The sequence below is a fragment of the Elephas maximus genome, chromosome 6 (assembly GCF_024166365.1).
Source record: "Elephas maximus indicus isolate mEleMax1 chromosome 6, mEleMax1 primary haplotype, whole genome shotgun sequence".
Taxonomy (NCBI): Eukaryota; Metazoa; Chordata; class Mammalia; order Proboscidea; family Elephantidae; genus Elephas; species Elephas maximus.
Window position 1 is genome coordinate 66,416,829 of NC_064824.1, and position 22,594 is coordinate 66,439,422.

The 22,594-nt window shown below is 41.8% G+C and overlaps 1 protein-coding gene across 3 annotated transcripts in view; it reads right to left on the bottom strand.

Moving 5' to 3' along the window:
- Positions 1-21,288, bottom strand: part of STK39 (serine/threonine kinase 39) — a 346,663-nt gene extending 325,375 nt beyond the window's left edge. For 2 of the 3 annotated variants that reach the window (XM_049887367.1, XM_049887366.1), the window contains exon 1: positions 21,004-21,288. In XM_049887367.1, the coding sequence (XP_049743324.1) occupies positions 21,004-21,187 (184 nt within the window). In that variant the 5' untranslated portion in view covers positions 21,188-21,288. Of the gene's footprint in view, positions 1-11,519; positions 12,562-21,003 lie in introns of those variants that run through there. The other variant, XM_049887368.1, reaches the window with a different exon arrangement.
- Between the last annotated feature and the right edge of the window lie 1,306 nt (positions 21,289-22,594).

The following is a 22,594-nucleotide window of genomic DNA, read 5'->3' on the forward strand; positions in this document are numbered from 1 at the left end:
ATTTAAGGGTCACTGAAACATTCAACCCGCTGGCCACTGCTTTGACAGAACAACAGACTGGGGCTCATGAGGGAGGAGAACAAGAAAAAAAGGGATACCTGATAGTGACTCTCAGTAGGAAAACAAGGCAGCTTAGAGAACTCTATCAGAGGAATATTAACAATACTTCATCTCTCAGATATTGGACCGCCAAACACAATACAGTTTGGTTGGATCAGATAGTCTTCCCAATACCCACGGAGAAGATACTGCTGGGATAAAAATTATTGACATAGGAGAATGAGCTCTTCCAGCAGTATCAGGTTCCAGCACATTTTTCAGAACATCACATAAGGGGACATGCCCAGGGACCTTCATTACACAAACAGGATGAGCTAGTCCAGCAGAAAAAGCAAGACCATATCTCATGACTCAGGCATTGGTATTTCAGAATTTAAGAAAATTTACAGCTGAGACTAGACCTAAGTTTTCCCAGTGAAAACTCCAAATGGGAAAAGGGAGGTTACTTCCAAGGGAAGTATTTGACGACGTTAAAAAAAAAATAAACTGTTTTTTGAGCACATCATAAGTATATACTTTCCAAGAAAAAAGTCATTAGATCAAGGATCACTGTAGCTGTTAACTGCCATCAAGTCAGCCCCAACTCACGGTGATCCCGTGCACAATGGAGATAAGCGCTGCCCAGTCCTGAGCCATTCCTGTTATGGGTTGCAGATCAGACTGTTGTGACCCACAGGGTTTTCACTGGCTTATTTTCATAAGCAGATAGTCAGGCCTTTCATATTGGTCCACCTTAGTCTGGACTATCTCCTAAAACCTGTTCAACATCATAGCAACATGAAAACCTTCACTGACAGACTGGCAGTATTTGCATATGAGATCCATCAGCCAAGAATCGAACTTGGGTCTCCAGCATGGAAGATGAGAATTCTATCTTTGAACCACCAATGCCCTTACAGATCAAGGATTACGTTTTGGTAATCAGAGTTTTTGTTTTGTTTTTTTAAGGCAAGTGCTTTCTTAGATAGGTAGTTGGATACTTACCTAAGAGTAATGCTACAGATGCCAACTCCTGTTGAGTGCCACGTCCACAGCCACTTCAGAGGCAGGAGCTTTTTTTTTTTTTTCCTTTCCTTTTTTTTTATTGTGTTTTAAGTGAAAGTTTACAATTCAAGTCAGTTTCTCATACAAAAATTTATACACACATTGTTACATGACCCTAGTTGCTCTGCCTACAATGTGACAGCACACTCCTCCTCTCCACCCTGTATTTCCCATGTCCATTCAACCAGCTCCTGTCCCCCTCTGCCCTCTCATCTTGCCTCCAGACAGGAGCTGCCCACATAGGCTCATGTGTCTACTTGAGCTAAGAAGCACACTCCTCACCAGTATCATTTTATGTCTCATAGTCCAGTCTAATCTTTGTCTAAAGCATTGGCTTCAGGAATGGTTTTAGTTTTGTGCTAACAGAGTGTCCAGGGGTCATGTCCTTTGGGGTCCCTCCAGTCTCAGACCATTTAGTCTAGTCTTTTTACTAGAATTCGAGTTCTGAATCCCACTTTTCTCCTGCTCCATCAGGGATTCTCTGTTGTGTTCCCTGTCAGGGCAGTCATTGGTGGCAGCCTGGCACCATCTAGTTCTTCCAGTCTCAGGCTGATGGAGTCTCTGGTTCATGTGGCCCTTTCTGTCTCTTGGGGTCATATTTTCCTTGTGTCTCTGATGTTCTTCATTTTCCTTTGCTCCAGATAGGTTGAGGCCAATTGATGCATCTCAGATGGCCACTTGCTAGCTTTTAAGACCCCAGACGCCACTCACCAAAGCGGGGATGCAGAATATTTTCTTAATACACTTTGTTATGCCAATTGACCTACATGTCCCCTGAAACCATGGTCCCCAGACCCCCATTCCTGGTACTCTGTCCCTCAAAGTATTTGGTTGTATTCAGGAAACTTCTTAGCTTTTGGTTTAGTTCAGTTGTGCTGAGTTCCCCTGTATTGTGTGTTGTCCTTCCCTTCACCTAAAATAATTCTTGTCTACTATCTAGTCAGCGAATACCCCCTCCCTCCCTGCCCACCCTCATAACCATCAAGGAATGTTTTCTTCTGTGTTTAAACCTTTTCTTGAGTTCTTATAATAGTGGTCTTATACAATATTTGTCTTTTTGTGACTGACACATTCCACTCAGCATATTGCCTTCCAGATTCATCCACGTTACGAGATGTTTCACGGATTCAATGTTGTTTTTTATTGTTGCGTAGTATTCCATTTTATGAATATATCATAATTTGTTTATCCACCCATCCGCTGATGGGCACCTTGGTTGTTTTCAACTTTTTGCTATTGTAAACAGCGCTGCAATGAATACAGGTGTGCATACATCTATTCATATAACGGCTGTTATTTCTCTAGGATATATTCCAGGAGTGGGATTGCTGGATTGAATGGTGGTTCTATTTCTAGCACTTCTAGGAAGTGCCAAATTAATTTCCAAAGTGGTTGTACCATTTTACATTCCCACCAGCAGTTTACAAGTACTCCAATCTCTCCACAACCTCTCCAACATTTATTATTTTCTGTTTTTTGGATTAACGCTAGCCTTGTTGGGGTGAGAAGGTATCTCATTGTAGTTTTGATTTGCATTTCTCTTAATGGCTAACGGCATTTCCTCATGTATCTGTTAGCCACCTGAATATCTTCTTTGGTGAAGTGCCTATTCACATCCTTTGCTCATTTTTTAAATGGGTTATTTGTCTTTTTGTTGTTGAGGTTTTGTAGTAGCTTGTAGATTTTACAGATTAGATGGTGATTAGATTTGTCATAGCCAAAAAATTTTTTCCCAGTCTACAGGCTGTCTTTTTACTCTTTTGGTGAAGTCTTTGGATGAGCACAAGTGTTTGATTTTTAGGAGCACCCAGTTATCTAGTTTCTCTTCTGGTGATTCTGCATTACTAGTAATGTTTTGCATACTGTTTATGCCATGTATTAGGGCCCCTAGCATTGTCCCTATTTTTTCTTCCATGATCTTTATCATTTTAGATTTTACATTTAGGTCTTTGATCCATTTTGAGTTAGTTTTTGTGCATGGGGTGAGGTATGGGTCTTGTTTCGTTTTTTTGCATGTGGATATCCAGTTATGCCAGCACCATTTGTTCAAGAGACTGACTGTCCCCCAATTAATGGATTTTGGGCCTTTGTCAAATATCAGCTACTCAGAAGTGGATGAATTTATGTCTGGATTCTCAATTCTGTTCCACTTGTCTATGTATCTGTTGTTGTACCAGTACCAGGCTGTTTTGACTACTGTGGCAATATAATAGGTTCTAAAATCAGGTAGTGTGAGACATTCCACTTTGTTCTTCTTTTTTAGTAATGCTTTACTTATCCAGAGCCTCTTTCTCTTCCATTTGAAGTTGATGATTTGTTTCTCCATCTCATTAAAAAATGCCATTGGAATTTGGATTGGGATTGCATTAGATCTATAGATTGCTTTGGGCAGAACAGACAGTTTCACAATGTTGAGTCTTCCTATCCATGAGCAAGGTATATTTTTCCACTCATGTAGGTCTCTTTTGGTTTCTCATAGTAGTGTCTTATAGTTTTCTCTATATTGGTCTTTTATGTCTCTGGTTAGAGTTATTCCTATGTATTTTATCTTCTTGGGGGCTATTGTAAATGGTATTGGTTTGGTGATTTCCTCTTGCAAGTTCTCTTTGTTGGTGTAGAAGAATCCAACTTATTTTTGTATGTTTATCTTATAACCTGATACTTTGCTGAACTCTTCTATTAGTTCCAGTAGTTTTCTTGTGGATTCTTTAGGGTCTTCTGTATATAAATAAGATCATATCATTGAGGCAGGAGCTTTTGATGTTAAGTACTATCTCTTCTGGCCTCGGCTGGCTGGACCAAGGAGGGCACCTAAGCTTAAGGACAGTCAGTTCATAAGCTGGGAGGTATCCCATGAAGGAACCCAAATCAACCTTTGGGGTTAAAACTGGGAAACAAGGAGAGACTGTAGCAGTTAAGCAACACAGGACTATGCAATGTTTCGTTCTGTTACACATAAGGTAGCCATATTGGAACTGACGCAACAGCAACTAACAGCAACAGAAATTCCTACTGCTTGAGGTCTTCTCCATTTCCTGGGTCCCTGAGATCTCATTTCACTGCAATTCCTGAAGAACCTGGATGCTCAGCTTTTCCTGGGATGCTGTGAAACCTGGGCTCTATCTTTGTAAAGAATGCCCCATGACTTGAGGTAATTTTAGTGAGATCCTGTTCCTTGCAGCCAAAAAGATATAATAATCTATATTTTATTTTATAGTCTAGATTTCTCACCAATTCAGAAAATCTTTCCATAAATTTGTTCCTATTAGTAACGTTTCAGGCCATTTCATTATTTAGTCCATATAATGATGCACATTTCATTCCCTAAACTGAGATAACAATTTTTCTATTTCCCAATCTACCACCATACCACCATCCCATTCCATCCACCATTTTCTCCTACTGGTCTTAGATATTTTATTTAGGTCTAGGTCAATCAGATCTGCCAGGCGTTCCTTGGAAACTCTATGGGGCAGTTCTACTCTATCCTATAGGGTCGCTATGAGTCGGAATTGACTCGAGAGCACTGGGTTTTTTAGGTCAATCAGAAGATTAGGCAAAATGCTTTCACATTCTAACTCTCTTCTGGCTTTAAGTGTAGTAATGGGAGCAATTAAGCAGGCATTTGATTAGTATAAAAGCTGGAGGAAAATTTCACAGTATCCATCAAAATACAAATGCAATACCTTATGCCCCACAATCCCACTTCTGGATTTCTATCCCACAGAAATACTGAAAGACTAGAAACAACCAATAAGTTTATTAATAGATGATTGATTAAATAAATTAAGGTACATCCATGGGTTGAAATGGACCCAGAATAGAAATAAAATGGTATATTTTAAAATGAGGTAGAAAACCAACACCCAAACCCATTGCCAGAGAGTCGATTCCAACTCATAGTGACCCTATAGGAGAGAGCAGAACCGCCCCAGAAGGTTTCCAAGGTAGATTCACAAGAAATCATCTGGAATGATAGCTGTGAAAATTTGTAATACGTATATTTTCCTGTAAGTATATATACAAAATATACAGAAGTAAAACATACATTTTGCAGAATAACATGTATAATTATCACATTACATGTATAATTATTATATTTTGGAAAAAACCTATGTGTTCGCGTATATATTTCTGTGTGTAGGTACATAGAAAACATCTGAAAGGATAAACACTAAACTGGTGATAGAAGGTATCTCCGGAGAATGGAAATTGAGGGTTGTTAATTTTCACTTGTTTACGTGATAAACAAGTATTACACTTTTGTAATTTAAAAGCTTTTTTAAATAAACACTAGTCATGCCAGTAGCTATATCATCCTTTTGTTTAAAGCAATATGAAATCTTTGAAATTTAAAAGAGCAAAATAGTCAACATTCAGATCAAATTAAATTCCTAGAGATTCGTTTCTCCCACATACCAATGAAATCAGATAGTTCTACAAAAAAAAAAAAAAAAAAAACCAAACCCAGTGCCATCAAGTCAATTCCGACTCATGGCAACCCTATAGGATAGGGTAGAACTGCCCCACAGAGTTTCCAAGGAGCACCTGGCAGATTTGAACTGCCAACCCTTTGGTTAGCAGCCGTAGTACTTAACCACTACGCCAAGTTCTACAAAAAGGTATCATATATTTAACCAATGTAGAAATGTCTCCCTCCCACTGCCTGCTCCGGGTTTCATAATGAAAGGTCAACGTGAAATCTGAACGTCACTCCGCTGTTCAGATGCATCTGTAGCCAATAAGAAAGCTGCTTATTCTTCACTTCCCTCGATCACAAAACTTCCTGAAAAATGACTTCACTTCTAATCATGAAGGACCAAATATCAGAATAAGGTGGTCCAACAGCATATAGAAGCCAAAAGGCAAAGTATAATGGATACTTGTAAGAAATATTACATAAACATAAATGTTCATATTAGATTATAAATGCATTCATTGGCTCTAAAAACATTTAAGTATGAATAAAAAATACACACACACACTCTGTCCAGTAGCATAAAGTATGCTTGACTCTGTGTGTAGCAAGTCCCTGAGAAACAAATCACTCTCGCCAAGCAGATGATCATCTAGGCTTGGTTTATTTTTCTTGCTTGGAACAAATTAGATTTTTAAAGCAGTGGGAATGCTAAAAAGTAGCAATTTCTGAAAATATCAATTTGCACTTTGTTTTAAAAGTCCAATTCCATTTCAACATATACTCCTACATCGAAATTCAAACAATGGTTATCCCTAAGTGATAGCATAACTGATGATTTTTTTTTTCCTTTGTATTCATCCAAATTTTCTACAATGACCTTCTTCTATTATTACTTGTCTAACATTGGGGAAGTTTAAAACAAATAAGCTTGGGATGTTTTATAACCTCAAAGGTCTATGTAACATCCTTTCCTGAGTCCTTCCTAACCTGAGACGGGCACTGGCCAACCACCAGGTGGGCCACGTCACAATTCTAATACCATGTTCGGATCTGTAATAAACAGCAAGTCACTTAGCATTTAAGTTCGTAAATTTATAAAGATAACACTCAGTCCTCTTCTCACAGCTGCAAGCACGTCATATTTTATAATAATCGCTTTTACCAGACTTTGTAATTTAATAAAAGATGTAATTGCACATCTCTCTGCCTTCTATTATTTCTGCCATTAGTATTTAATAAACTAAAGGAAATGCGTAAAATCTGTCAATAACCATTACTAGTCTAATCTTTTTATCATAATAACCTGACAATTCTTTAAAAGGAAAAAACTGACTCTAAGGCAATAAAATATTGTTGAATTGACATCAAAGTAATTTATTTAATCATCTAAGCAAGAGTCTATCTTTAAATTGAGAGATGCACAGGTAATCTGTTATTTTTAGGACCGTGACAGATCTAGTTCACTCACTTCCAGGTGGCAAGAGAAATAATTACATACGTATGCACACAGTCTATATTTTTAATGTGGTGTTGAGTTTTAAGAAGGTCAGTCTGGAATAAAACACCTCAGGGCTAAAAAGGATCAGCATGACAATACACACTGCCACCCTTCAAGTGTCGTGTTAAAATTGACATCTTTAGATTTGTCAGCAAGTTATATATTCCTGAAGCCACCTTTATAGTAAAAATCATTCCAATGGTTAGTTTACCACAGTAAATACGTTTATGAAGCCTATTATCAACCACACCATAAGCAGTTGAGTAATTAGTTCTCCCTACCACAAATTAAAAACAAAAATTAAATGAATGACAATCACTGTATATTCATCACCTTGTGCTAAATAAAGTTGCTGCCGTAGGCAGTTTTCGAAGGTGGCTGCAAGGATTCCTCCCATCCCCCTTGTACACATGCCCTTTGCCATGTGATTTTACCAATCCTCCCAGCAAGTGGAGAAACCTAATCCTTTCCCCTTGAATCTGGGCTGAACTTGTGATGTTCTCTGACCAACAGAATCCAGCAAAGTGATGGGTGACGCCATGTGACTTCTAAGCCTAGGCCTCAAGAGTCCTTGCAGTTTCCACTCTCACCATTTTGGAACACTGCTACTGCAGTGAATAAAGTGGTGTAAAGTGGAGGTCAGCCTGCTTGAGAATGGGAAACAGTAGAGAGAGAGGGTGAGCCAACAGCCAGCAACAACCACCATACATACTAGTGAGGCCATCTTAAAATAGTCCCAGTCGAGCAGGCCACATGAATGACCCCAGGCAAGATCAAGAAAAGAACTGCCCAGCCAAGCACAGCTCAAATTGCTGAGCCACAGAAGCATAAGCAAATAAAATGGTTATTTTGAGCCACTAATTTTTAGGGTGGCTTGTTAAGCAGCAACAGATAACATGATACAGAGATGGTCAGAATTCATATTAGAGAACTGAGCCTTTTAGTTTGTCAGAGGCACACTTGAAGGCAGAACTTCAAATGAGGCACCAACACGAGATGCTGCCATTGAAGTTTTCTTGGAAAAAATTGCATTATCCCTATTAGTTCTCTTGCGTGGACCCCCTGTTGACCCTCTGCAAATTTTAAACTTGGATATGCCCCCACACCTGGCCAGATCTGAGGGTTTTGCTGCCTTGCACTGGTCTTAAAAAAAAAAAAAAAAAGCTTCTGGAAAATCTCTACCTTGTCTCTAGCTTTACAGACAAGATTTTGGAATCCCAACCCCTTTCTACAGTTTAACCTCTCAGTCCAACATGGGTTTTTGTTCTTGCTATCCCACTATGAATCAGAATCAATTCAACAGCAAAGGTTTATCAACAGCATACTGTAACCTCGAAGCGCAGTTCCAGGTAATCTCATTACTTCTATGACGTAACGATCCAGAATCTATTAAGAAAAATAATAGCGAGCAAAGCGGAGCTTAAACAACTTTGCACCGTCCGGCTAACGGGTCATTTTGGAAGGTTAAATAACTAACTGAATAATGCTACCACTGCTTAAAACCTTTCTGAAAGTATCTTAAGAGCAAGCCAATGTCACATTTGAAAATAAGTCTCATTTCTTCATAAGAGGACAGATGGATATGTGTAACTCTTTTTTAAAAGTAAAATGTAGCCTCCTTGAAGGAAACAACACTTCCTGTATATATAAATTCTTGATATAATCAATTTTAAAGTCATCCACACCTCATAAATATCACCTTTCATATTACTGCCATTTCCTTTAAATGGCTCAAAGAGACAAAGGAATCTTTAATTTTTAAACAACTACTTAAACAGCTGAAAATAACTTCACTTTTTAAAATGATAGACTTTTAGACAACCTAAAAGAACTAGCAAAACGAATAAATGCCTGACCAGGACTTTTACCTATCCTAGTGACTAAAGGTCAGTTACCACCCCGTTTCTTTAAGACTAAGCAAATATCTAAGCTACAAAACAGCTTATATTGTCTATTTCTAATGGCCTTTAAGGAGTCCCCGGGTGGCACAAATGGTTAAATGCTCCACTCCTAGCCGAAAGGTTGGCAGTTGGAACCCACTCAGATGTGCCAAAAGTCACAGCCTTGAAAACCCTATGAAGCAGTTCTCCTCTGCATACAACGGGTCACCCTGAGTTGGAATCGACTTGCTGGCAACTAACGATAACACCAATGGGCTTTAAAGAATACCAAACCAAAACTCCTTGTCATCAAGTTGATTCCAACTCATAGCAACCCTATCGGACACAGTACAACTACCCCACAGAGTTTCCAAGGAGCGCCTGGTGGATTCGAACTGCTGACCTTTTGGTTCAAAGAGTAGGATGTGAAATTATAACCTTTAGAAAGTCTTGCTGTTCCTGTAAAGACAATCAGGAAGATAATTATAGATGATGTGAGGGGCTTATCATCTCTTAGACCTAGAAATTGTTACTTTCTAAACAACTGATACTTTAGTAAAGATTAACAATCTAGCCCTGATCTTCATGTATACTAAATATATTACTCATCTTAAATTTGTCCTATTAATCACAATCCGAAACTACATAGAAACACTTCTCCCAGTCCTATTTCAGTCACCTAGCTGACCTAGGAAAGGTGCCATATTAAAAATGTTTCCACAACAGCCCTTGTTTAAAGTCAGGCACTGGGTTTAGGACTCAAGAAACTAGAAAGGGCATCTACAAGGAAAAATAGAAAAGGATTACATAGTAAAACATTCTCTGTCACGGCCCTGTTCACCCAAGGGACGCTACATGTAAGAAAGTACAGACTGTTCTCAAATCGTCCAAAATTAATCCTAGTTAATCTCCCTACACAGATTCTTTTTACCCCTCAATCATAAATTCCCTCTCCTAACAAAGCAGGTATCCTACCCATACAGTGGTTATTTAGTTTGAATTTCTACTAAGGCCCCAAGTTAAATACTGAATGTTTCGTTTACTTTGTGATATATAAATTAGGCTAAGCTATTAATCCTTTAGTTACTCAAATAACAAAACATTTTTAACTCAAGGGGAAAAAAGGGGACTATGATTCAAACTCACCTTTTAACTGACTTAAATTAATAAGGTATTTTCCGAAGTAGGGTTAATTTCAGAACTTCTTTATAATTTCACCCAAAAAGCCTATTTAGTTCTTTCTTCATAACACACAAAAAAAAAAAAAAAAACTAAGAAACACAACATTTTTATACTTCTGAAAATACTGGATTTCATCTGGGAGGAAGCTATGCATTTATAGTAATCACAAGGACATCCCAGAATGAGTTCAGTGGGTAAAATAAAAACTCATATCTAAAACTACCTCTCTAAGTTAACAGGGGTATCTATATTACCACACAAAAAGAGTAATTGTCTGTCTGAAAATATGAATCAATTAGCTCTCAAACAGGGCACAGAGTAGAAACAAAAGTTGTTGTTGTTGTTGTTGTTGTTGTTGTTGTTGTTTTAAATCAGATTAGCGTTGCCTCTCTCCTTTTTGTACTTAGGACAGAGTGGCACTGCCTTTTCATGTTATCCGGAGGTATCCTCCCACTACTTACAGCCATCGGGATAATATTTAGTCAGTCTTTGAACATTTCTGAAAACATACTACCCAGCGCTCCCCAGTGGAACTTTCTGTGATGACGGACTATCCAATAAGGCAGTCACTAGCCACAACTGGCTATTGAGCACTGCAATGTGGCTAGTGCAACTGAGGAACTGTAGTTCTACCTTTTTTTCACTAGTTTAAATAGTCGCATGAGGCCAGTGGCTACCATACTGGACAGCACAGTGTGGTAGGGACTGCTAGGAAAGCCAACGCTGCTCTGATTACTATAATCTCTCAGTCTGGTAGAAGGGACCTGAATCTATACCAGAAACTTTGCTCCAGCCAATGACTGGTCATGAAGTATGTATAATTCATATACATTTATTCAGCTATTAACTGGCCGCTCCTCATCCTTACTTTCTAACACACACGCACACACACACCCAACTCCATCTCACTGACAGGTTATAGCCAAAGATAATAAATAGCCTACTGTAATAGACCAGGCAAAAAATGATGCCTGAAATGAAGATACTACGTGAATAATCTAGTTTACATGTTAAATAAACATACTCTAGTGAAGAAACAGATATATGTATGTATATACATATAAAATGTCAACCCTTCTAAAGAAATAACTAATATTTTTTAATATGATACCAATGGTAAATATTTTCCCAGATAAATATCTATTTATTCTAGTAGTTATGAATAGTAGTTATGAGGCTCATTTAATCAATATTTCTAACATCTAATGTCTTCCTTCCCACTAATAAGGAAAGAACATGTTGTAAGTAAAGTACTGAAGTAGGTAGGAAAGGTGGCACCAGGGTTCTAGGGGCTTTTGGACCATAGGCAAGTTACCTCCACTTTGGCCCTCACAGATTTCACTTATGAAACAGCAGAGCTAGAGTAGGTTTCCTCTTTAGCCTCTTCCAAAATTAAGTTTCCTTTTTATCCCTATATCCTTATGCCATTGCTCACCTGGGAACTGACTTATAAAAGCCAGCAATGACCTATCACTCCTTCCTCTTGACATTCTACATGCTCCTCTTCCTCTGCTTTCTTGAAGTCACACCACAATTAAGCAAGAGGGGATAGTGGCATTGCCAGTTCAAAATAAAAGAAAAAAGGTATAACCAGATGATTCAAATTAAAATCTCAGCAGCACAACACAGACCAACAGGCACCAAAGGAAATATAATCCTTTTTCAATCCTCAAACTAAACAGGGTAGATAAGAAAGCAATTGGAATGTCCCTTGTTACTAACACTGGTACTCACTGATGCCACCAGTTCAAAACAAGACCATGAATTCTTCTAAGACTTCAACCATCAACACAGTGACTGCGAGAAGTCTCAGAACTGTCACAGGTCACTGCTTCCAAAATACTCCCCAAGCTAAGATCTATCACTCATATGGCAGAAAGTCATCACTCTCTACTTGCCATACTGGTTTTTCTGCCAAATAGCTCCAGTGGTGCCTGAACGTTGGAACCTTAAACCTCATAATTGTCACCAAAATGTTTATCTTCACCAAAGGGAAGAAGTGAATGAGCACCCCCCAGTGCTAGGCTTCTGAAAAGTTTGAATTTAAGAGATAAAATGAATGTCAAGGGCTCTACCAGTTCTATCTTAAAATCATATTTTCACATATATCAAGACATACAACCATCTAATTGCTCCATGTCCAAGAAGTTTCTTAATGCCCAAGCCTGAATTTATTTTCAAATCAGTGTTCACTGTTTGGCAAGTGAGAAGAAACTTGAAATATAGCACCATTAAACTCACACAGGATTCCAAAGTGTTTATCTAAATCTATTCTAGAACTAAAATACTGCCAATTCACCCTCTAAAGGACTTCTATTTCTCCTCTGTTTCCCAACTAAGCCAAGGCTGAAATGCCTTTTTAATTAACATATTGGATTCTCCTCTTGTATTAAAAACTTGACCAATGAATGGCAGATATGGAAAAAGAAACACTTGAATCACTTTAAGCATCTGAGAGTTGATTTAGTACAATTTAAACAAATCTATCTTAGAGGGGCAATGTAAAACCCCATATGATTTATTACATGGAGAAACATATTTAAAAAGAAAAAAAAAAAGTCTTTCACAAAGTAAGACACCATAGAAGAGTTCTAACATCTATTAGATTGGTACTGACTTCAAATGAAAGACTCAGTTCTAGAATCCTAGCATATACTATACCAAACCTATCACCCTCCATCCTTCAAAATTAAAAAAAAAAAAAAAAAACCACTATCATAACAACCTTCGAAAACCACTTGTCCTGCAGTTCTGCCCAGTGTTTTACTTGTATCCCTGAGCTTCTACAATAGTCCTGATTTCCATGTAACAGGAGGCCCCATGAAGCACATACAGTTAAGTGCTTGGCTGTTAACCAAAAGGCTGGCATTTCGAGCCCACCAACAGCGCCACAGAAGAAAGACATGGCAATCTGCTTCTGTAAAGATTTACAGCCAAGAAAACATCATGGGCAGTTCTACTCTGTCACATGGGGATGCTATGAGTCAGAATCAACTTGATGGCACCCAACAACAACATAAATAAATAAACCTTTGAAAAGGACTCATCTGTATACAAAAAAAAAAAAAAAAAATTTTTTTTTCTTTTGTATACGCAAGAAAGGAAAGTTCTAGAGAAGGAGAGCACAGCAGAGGCGGGACTTTCTCATTCTACCACTGTGTCTAAGTAAAATGACACGAGGACTCTGGCAGGAAGATCTAGGCCCTTTAATCCAGAGAGGCCACCTCGCAGTCCTATGACCCCAGAAAAGCCAGGCGTCTGCTGCCTACCTACAGAACAAGGCAGATGAAAGCACTCAAAAGTGCTTACTCTTAATCTGTGAGGATTAATGAGCTAATTTCTACAGAGCCCTTTAAGCTGATTGGCTGAAACACACCAAATAAGCACCATCATTAACCGCAGGCAAGATCAAATCCTCAGGATCCAGGAAGGCAAATTTTGAGCAGCCAGGCAATGTTCCACATCCACAAGGGGAATGAGAGTATTTGTCCCCGGAACTCAGTCCTGCATCCAGAAAACCTTTATCAAATACATAATATGAGTGTGGGGTACAGAGATAAAAGACAGACCCTGTCCTCAAGGGGGAATTAACAGCCTAGCATCAGGATGAGCAAGCAGGCAAACAACTGGCATACATTGTGAGGACTGCTGGGGAATGAGAGACTCAGTAGAGCCAGAGGGGGAAGGAGAAAGGCCTTCAAGGTACAGAGACTGTCTCTGTGAAGAGAAATCATGTATTTGGGGGTCTTAGATCCTGGGTTAGGGTGCAGGTCCTATGGGTATTTTCAATTTGCAAACAATCATCAAGCTATATACTTATTATATTTCAATAAAAGTAAAACCTGAAAGGAGAGAAAGAGCTCTTTGTTACAGAGACAAAAACAGAAAGGAAGGGAGGTAAAACGGTGCTGCAAGCAGAGGGAAAATTTAAAGCATTTCATCAACTGCAAAAGGTTTCCACTGGCTGGAAATGACAAGATGTGGCTGGAAAGTGAGGCTAGGAGCAGTTCCCAAAAGGAAACATCATGCTTAGAATTGACCTTGAAGATGAAGGAAGAGCAGCCAAATGTGTTTAAGCCTGGGATTAACATGATAAAAATTTTGGTGTAGCAGTATCACTTTAGCAGCGATGCATACTGGAGCCAGAAGCAAGAGTGGAGAAAAGTAAACTGCTTAGGAAGTTATTACAACAGCCAAAATAAAAATTTATAAGGTCCTGAAGTAAGCTGGTGGCAGCCAAGTCAAAGAATCAGAGATACATCAAAAAAATATCAAGGATGCAGAATACTGAGGATGTGGTAACCAAATAGATACGGAAATTGACAAAGATGATAAAGTGTAGGATGACCAACATGCTTCCCACTTTAGGGTCTTAATGAAGATGGAGACCATGGGAGAGGCAGGATTAGGACAGGCGCGAAGGTGGAGAGACAATTAGTTTAATTGTCAGTATGAAGTTCCTAGGAAACATTCAAATAAAGACGTATAAAAGGCAGTGCAAATACCAGTTCAAAGGTCAGGGAGACCCTCAGCATTTTGAGATGTGGATCCTGGAGCAGGGGCAGGTGGGGAAGCAGGAGACCATCTAGGAGGAGGGATGGCATGGGAGCCCACACCAGAGCCTTTCCAGTCCTTGCCACGTGCCAAGTGTCGCAGAAAGGAAGCACAAGAAGGACTGCAGTGTCCACTGGTTTGGGCCACAGAAGGGTCGCTGAGATTCTGGAGACAGCAACTTTGATGTCTTTGAGAGAAGGCAGAGGCCAGACTGCAGTGGGCTGAGAACTGAATGGGAGGTTCTTTCAAACAGCTTAGCTGTGAAAGGAAGAAGAGAGATAAGGTAGTAGCTAGAAGAGGAAGGAATAGTGAGAGCATTTTGTTTTCTTTTCTTTTGTTTCTCCAGATAAGAGAGAGACTTGAGAATATTTATAAGCGAGGGAAGGAAGAAGACAGGGGAGCAATAGTGATGACTTTATCTGAAAACAAATGCCCCTGTCCTCTCACTCACGGGTGTCCTCTCACTCACTGGGACACACAGCGAACATTTCTTTTAGTCAGCAGCATTTCCTGCCAACATGGCAGCCTCTGCAGGGCAATCTCAGAGGTGGAGGAAAAGTGTAGTCTTAGCAGGCTGTTCTCAGAGCCCTTTCATAATGAGCTGTTCCTCCCAGCAACCTTCCCGCAGGATGGTCTCACCACTTGTCAGAGGGCCATTTGGCACCTGAACCCCTGAGCTGTCCAAATTGCCAAGAGCTCCACAGGTCTCTCCAGCTTCCTCCTCACAGCGGAGGTGCAAGGGGAAGCCAGGCCTACACGGGCCTGAGGCTCCCATTGCCAGCCACCTTCCATCCACCCATTGGAAAGAGACTGGGAGGCAACCTCTCCCATCAGCTTCCTTTTCTAGTGAACAGCTACCAGAGAAACTATTCAAGCACTCCACAATCTTGCCAAAGACAGGGCTGTGCTCTCTCCTGATAGTCTAGATCTGATTAGCAAACCAAGTTTATATTAGTTATGGCTAAGACTAATTGAGAGTATGCATGTGCCAGGCAGTATCCTAAGTGTTTTACATTCTTTCAGTCTTCACAAAACCCTATTTTTATCATCTCCATGTTACAAACGAGGAAACTGAGTGCAGAGGAGTTTAAGTAATTTGCTCAAGGTCGCCAAGACCAGTGTGTGCTGTTGTCAGGATATGAAAAGAACCCACGAGTCTGACTCCAGAGCTCATGTTGTTATAATTTTCAAACATTACCAAAAATGTAGTATACAACAGACCATAGGAGTAAGGGGAAAACTTTATGAGTCACAAATCAGATGCACAAGTAAAACAAGTACTGAAGTAACATGTTTCTTTTACCTTGAGATTTTCCCACATAGTAGTCTGAACAGCACACTTAAAAAAAATTTATCATTTTTCTCTGTATTACAAAAAAAAAGAAAGTTTGAAACTAAACGAAAAAATCAAAGGTTCTGTGCTAAAAAAAAAAAAAAAGTTCTGTGCTTCAGTCAAGCATCTTAGGCCTCTTTCTTTCAGTATTAAAATAAAGTCAAACTAAACATAAAACTGGTATCAGCAACAAAGCGCCTAGTATAAAGGTGTGGGAGATCAGAAAACACACATCAATGAGATGGGTCTTCCCAGAGCAGCATTCTGGCCCCTCAAGGCTCCAGGAAAACCACTGTGACCCAGTGTAGCTCCCACTGTCCTCGAGATTTCTCTAGTTCATCTATAAAAAAAAAGACAAAAGAGCTCTAGTCCCTAAACCACAGAACTCGGCAGAGCCTCTGAGAGCACAGAGCAAAGTGGGAATGCCTTCGGCTGTTTGAAGACAGGCTGTTTCCCCTTGAAGACTGGCCACATGTCCTAACACCTGGGCCTAGGGAAAATGCACCTGAATGATTAAACAAAGCCTCCTAGGAGAGAAATAAAGCACTCAGAGGACTCCCTGTCAAACTATGGCTAGGGTTCTAGGAATGAAAAAAATTATGTGTACCGACTATGACAGCAAATTAAGTGTTACCTTTAGATTACTCTAAATAATCCCTCAGGCCAAAAGTGAAGCAATACTGAGAAATCAGAAACTACATAACGTAAGGCTTATGAGCCACCAGTTACGTACACACACTGCAAAAGAACCTAAGAAAATCAAACACACTCGGGGGCAGGCGTCTATTTAGTGTTTCGAAGAGGAAAATCAGCAAAGACAACAGCCACTGCTGAAACAACCGACTCAAATACGGAAACCGACACTGCAATAACTACAGCTTCCACAGAGAAGTCCACTCTGGATGTGCAGCTTCATTACTGGTACCCAACTCAACATTTCCGTGGTTGTCCTTTTATTCTTTGTTTAGGGAATCATGGTGATGCTATTAATACCACCCACAAATAAACTCAATTTTAAAACTGAGGTAGCTCTGAGTGCCCCTTATACTTATAAAGAAGGAATTTGGGAGTGAGACAGGTGTGACAAACAAAGATGAAAAAAGCTGAAGAGTATAAGTAAGTTAGAAAGCCTCTAAAGAGCAGTTACGTGTAGAAGAGACAGAAATATTTGAAATCTACTAAGGATACTGACAGCTAAAGAAGGAATTTAATAATTTCGGAATACTTGTAGCCCTTCTCTAAGTACAAAAAGGAGGCCTGGTGGCACATTGGTTAGAGTGCTTGGCTGTCAACCAAAAGGTCAGTGGCTTGATCCTACCAGCCACTCGAGCAGGAGAAAAGACCTGGCAATCCTCTTCTGTAAAGATTTACAGCCTTGGAAACCTATGGGGCATTTCTACTCTGTCCTATAGGGTTGCTATGAGTTGGAATCGACTCACAGGCAGTGGGTTTGGTTTTGGATTTTAAGTACAAAGCTATCTTCGGCAGATTTTATATCATTTTCAGATCAAGCATAAATTTCTGTGCCAGATTACTCCTAGGAGCATTACAATTTCTCCATTCATCTATAACACAAGAACAACAATACAACAAAGAGAAAACTTTATTTTTAGACTTGGAAAATCCTGTGTTTATTTTTCTAAAACAGAAAAAGTCAAACAACTGAACCTACTCTGTTTGGATTTTAGTAAACCTATATTCTTTTCTAATCCTGAGGCCCAACCTCTGCCAGAAGGAAATGAAGAAAAAGTGCTCTGTGCCACGCTGGAAAGTTACAACACCATGCCTCCCTGGGCCTTCTCCTCCAGCACATCCGAGCCTCCTGCTGGTCAAGGCTCTCACTGCCGGAATCATATCATATGACACCTGCCTTATGGTGGGTAGAGGCAGAGGCTGTCAAATGGCATTCGTGTCCAAACTGGTTCAGCGTTTAAACTACTAACTTCTGCGTGTAGTGTTTAAGCAAAGGCGCTTAACCACAAGTACACTCTTAATTACTCAACTAGCATTAAACACTAAATGGAAAGGGGTTTGTAATCCCCTATAAACATTAAGCCTTTACAAAACCCCGTTCCACAATTTGATTTTTCAATAACTTGGTCTCCACACAGGCCATCTCTTTTAGTTGGAAAAATATGAGTTATACTTAAAATGCAGGAAAGCCCTTCCTATAATGTGAATGTGCAGAGATCTGGGTAGAGGTAATAATAAGCAGTTATTTCTGTTCTCAACAATTTCTCAGGTAAGTTTCTATTTTTTTCCCCATTAAATTTTTTTTTAATTGATCGGCCATAATTAACGATATGTTACTGCAAGCAGAAAGAAGCCCTGTGATTAATCCTATCACTTAAATTAAACCGAGATTTTATTCATTAGTTCAGAAAACTGGCCAACTTAAAATAATTTTTTCAAAAGACAAAGCCTGCAATTTAACCCTAAAAATTAACAAGATAAGAATGTAAATTGGTTATAAACTCTGGTCTAAACTCTATGGAAACACGTACATTCAGCTTTTACGGACTAGCCCTACATATGGAGGACAGAGGGATGACTAAGCCCCTGGAGGAGCTCATGGCTGGTCAGGGAAGGTGATCCAGAGCTAAAAGTTTGCAGCATGAGGCTTGTCTACACAACTAAGTATTTAACAAACTCTTACTCAGAATTCAAATCCAGCTCTAATATGACCTCTTCTTATAAATTTCACTGCTTCCTTATGTCTCCTAGCAATCACTCCCTTCTTTGTGCTCTCCCAGTGCTTACTCATCATCCTACAGAATTATTTGCAGATATCTCCTAATCAACTCATTAAATCCTTGAGGGCAGGGACCATTTTTGTTAATTTCCATACTGCTTTTTTAGCAGCTAGCATAGTGCTTGGGACATAGTACTCCACTACCAATGAGTTGATTCTAACTGATGGCAACCCCAAGCGTTACAGAGTAGAGCTGCTCCATATGGTTTTCTTGGTTGTAATCTTTGTGGAGGCAGGTTGCCAGGCCTTTCTTCCACAGTGCTGCTGGGTGCATCTGAACTGCCAACCTTTAGGTTAGTGGTGGAGCACAAACCATTTGTGCAATCCAGGGACCTTTGTGACATAGTAAGCATTCAGATTTTGTTTAGTAAATACAAACTACGGGATGGCACGTAAAAAGGTATGTAAAAAAGGGGGCAGAAGAGGCCACACTACTTTGCCTTTTACCTAGAGAGAAGTGTAAGGCTTCTCAAGGGATATTCATCCTGGTCTTGGAAGCTGAGTGAGACTCCCTGGACAAAGACGGGCACTTACTGAATAGCCTGTGCGAAGGCAGCAGGGGACGGAAGACCAGATGTGTTGGAGGATAGCAAAGTACTCTGAGTACAGCCGATGTAAGCAGACTATGGGAGAGGGGATGCAGGCTGAGGGCAGGAAATAAAGCTGGAAAGATGAAGGGGCTTATACACCAGGTTAAAGGAGTTTTCACTGAATACTCAAGGCTTTGAGGAGCTCTTGAAGCCTTTTAATCCATCCTGGCAGTGATGTGAAGACTCATAGCTTGAGAGTGTTTGGCCGAGTTATGAAAAGCCTAGGTTTTCCAAGGATTTTAGCTACAGATACCTATTACAGCTTTTTTATCCCAGATTACTGTCCCACCCTTTGTTTTCATAAATATATTTCAGTGTAAGCAGTTACTCTAAACTGTATTCAAGTGGCATCACGAGCTACGTATTTAATTGTATAAGCAGCTTTGGGAAAAGGCTATTATTTAAACGCAAAATACGTTCCATTCACCCAGTAGCAGGTGATAAAGACTAATAATTTAAACACCTAATGAAATTCTTTTATCTGTTTTGATTTTTAAAAAGGTGGGGGGAGAAGAATTTTTTAAAGCGCAAGGCAGAAAAGACATTTAAGTTAAATATCCTGAATTCCTTTTTCATCACTGTGCTGAAACATTAAGATTATGGGAAAGCAGCACCCCATCCCAGAGCCAATAAGGTTAGTATCTGAGGGCTCACTTTACCTAGGGGCTTCCCTAAGTGGGTTTAACAACTCTTAAACAGGAAGATCCCATACGGAGAAGGTTCTAAATCAAAGGTCAACACAAATCTCCTGGCCCTTCACGTGCCTGCCCAAGGAAAAGTAACGCCACAGCTTCTTGCTTTTCGACTTTCCCAGGTTTTTAAAAATGTAAGATAAAGCGATTTTTGTGAGCCGACTAGAAGGCACCGACACACTCAGGTTTCTCGGTTGCAGCTCGGCCCTGGACCAGAGAAAAGCATCGGCCCGGTGCAGGGAAAGAGGCAGAGTCCGCTTTCCCCGGGCAGCCGGGCTGGGCGGCAGGCGGCGCGCCCGGCACTGAGGAGGGCGGGTACCCCGGCGCGCAGGGCTTCATGGAGAGTAGGGCTGCAACGCGGACGCGGAGAGGCGGCTGTCACACAGTGAGGCCAGCATCCTCCCCAGGCTCGACAAACAGCCCGGGCCTCCGCGGCTTCTACAGGGCCCCGTTCCCCACGGCGAAAGGGTAGTGACGAGAGGCAGAGGCGCGAAGCTTGTAGAGCAGAAGCGCGGCTGCGCCCGCAGAGTCCCCCAGGACGCGGCTCCCGAGGCGCGGCGCAGGGGCGCTGGCAGCCCAGGGCGGCGCCCCCGCAACCCCACCCCACCCACGGCTGCCTGCCCGCGTGGCCCCCCACCGAGGACTGTGACCCCGGGGCGCCAGGGTGGTAGGAGATGCGGCGGCGTTGCCGGGTCCCCAGCTCCGCCACCCCGGCGATCCCGGAGATAAAAGTTTGCAGCATGCGGCTCGTCTGCAGTGCGAGTCACATCCGCCGCGCCGCCTCCTGCAGCAGCAGCAGCGCTCAGAGAACGAACAAATGAATTGGGGGTGGGGGGGAGAACTGTTGAAGCCGGTAGGCCCCGAAGCCGGTCGCTCGGCCTCCGGGGCGCGCATGCAAGCGAGCCTAGCATCCCGCGCCCCCGCCCACCCCCAGCCGCACCTCCCGCCCGGCCTCTGCGCCCGGCCTGGGCCGGCCCCGCCGCACCCGCTGCACTGACCGATAACCTCCTGCAGCTCGTACGCGTCCCTGCAGATGGGCCAGCCGACGGCCTGCGCCGCCGGGGCCGGGACCGGGGCCGCGGGCGCCGCCGGGGCCGGCGCTGCTGTCGCGGCCGCCGCTGTCACCGGGGCCGCCTGCTGGGGCTGCTGGACGTGCACGGGAGAGCCGCTCGGCTCCGCCATGATGCTGCCGGAGGAGACCGGAGGACGCGTCGGCCGGCGGACGACCTTCCACTTGAAACTTCCCTTCCCTTGTCGCCGACACCTCTCGGCCGGCGCACGCCCTCCCCGCCCGCCGCCGCCGCCGGAGCCAGCCACGAGGGGAGGGAGCGAGGGAGGCCGCGCCGGGCGGAGGGAGGAGGCAGCGCAGGCGGAGGCGGGGAGGGGGGGAGGCGGCGGCCGCCGCGCTCGCCGCGCGCCCCGAGACTCGTGCGCACTGTTCTCTGTCTCTGCGAGGGGAACCGCCGCCCCGCCGCCCTCTCCCGCTCCGGTCGCGGCCGGGGAAGTTTCCACCAAAAGAGAGCAAGGCTGTCTTGTGTTTATTTTCGGGGCCGGCGTCGCTCGCCCTCCACTCCCTGCTTTCTCTGTGCCTTCGCCCCAATCAGTCTCTCCAGAAGACGCCCCCTGGGGACCCCGAGGGCGGAGTCGTTGAACCGTCGCCAGGTTCTCAGATTCAGAAGGCTCCCCCCAACTAAAGAACACCTGAAGTTCATTTACAAGGTAGCGAATGAGACACCCACACTGGCTTTGTTTGTAGGAAGCCAGTTAAAAAATAACCCAAGTTGTAACTTTCCGGTGTTTTTACCTGCCAATATCCCATTCCCACCTTGCCTAATCTAATCGCAGTCTTTCTACTTTTTCTTAGTACGTGCAACAGGATTCCTTAGGCCCCTGGGTGTTCACTGACTCTTTACATTTGTTCAAGCCTGTTGGGTCCCAGGAAGGTGTTGTAAGGGCCTGTGAAGTTAGAATAAGAAATGTGGGAGAGACGTGAACTCTTGCTTTGAAATTCTGTACCTTTAATGACCTGCCAAATTAACCCATTAAGACACTAAGGCCAGATAGCAGGCATTTCTTTTAAAGAGCATGGTTGGTGGAAAAAAAGAATTTACTGCTGTATAAACTGCGTTGAAAAGTTTGGATTAATCGTTGTTTTTAAGACATCCCCAAAATTACCTCATGCTTAAAATTGCTGTTTAACCATAGGTCTTTCTAATTATAGGTGTCATATTTAACATTTTCTCGAATGGCTCTCTGTGTGCTATATATAGTGAAGATGACCAGGATGCACCAGCCTGGCTTTAATCCGAAAGGAAACCGTGAACCAATGGTCATGTTGGTCATTTGGCCAATATTATGTTGTATGGTTCTCATGAAAACGACTACCGAAGAAATGGGTAAGAATTATAAGCGTATATAATGAAGACTCCAAGAAACATTATAAGACTGTATCTCCTGAGTGTATGCTTAAATTTTTCTTGGAAAGGTTATTCAGAAGAAAATCAGGGATTTGTTATGGAGAAAAGTTAATTGTACACTCTAAACTTTGATATAAACTGAAGATAAGTAGACTTCCTATCTTACAGCATT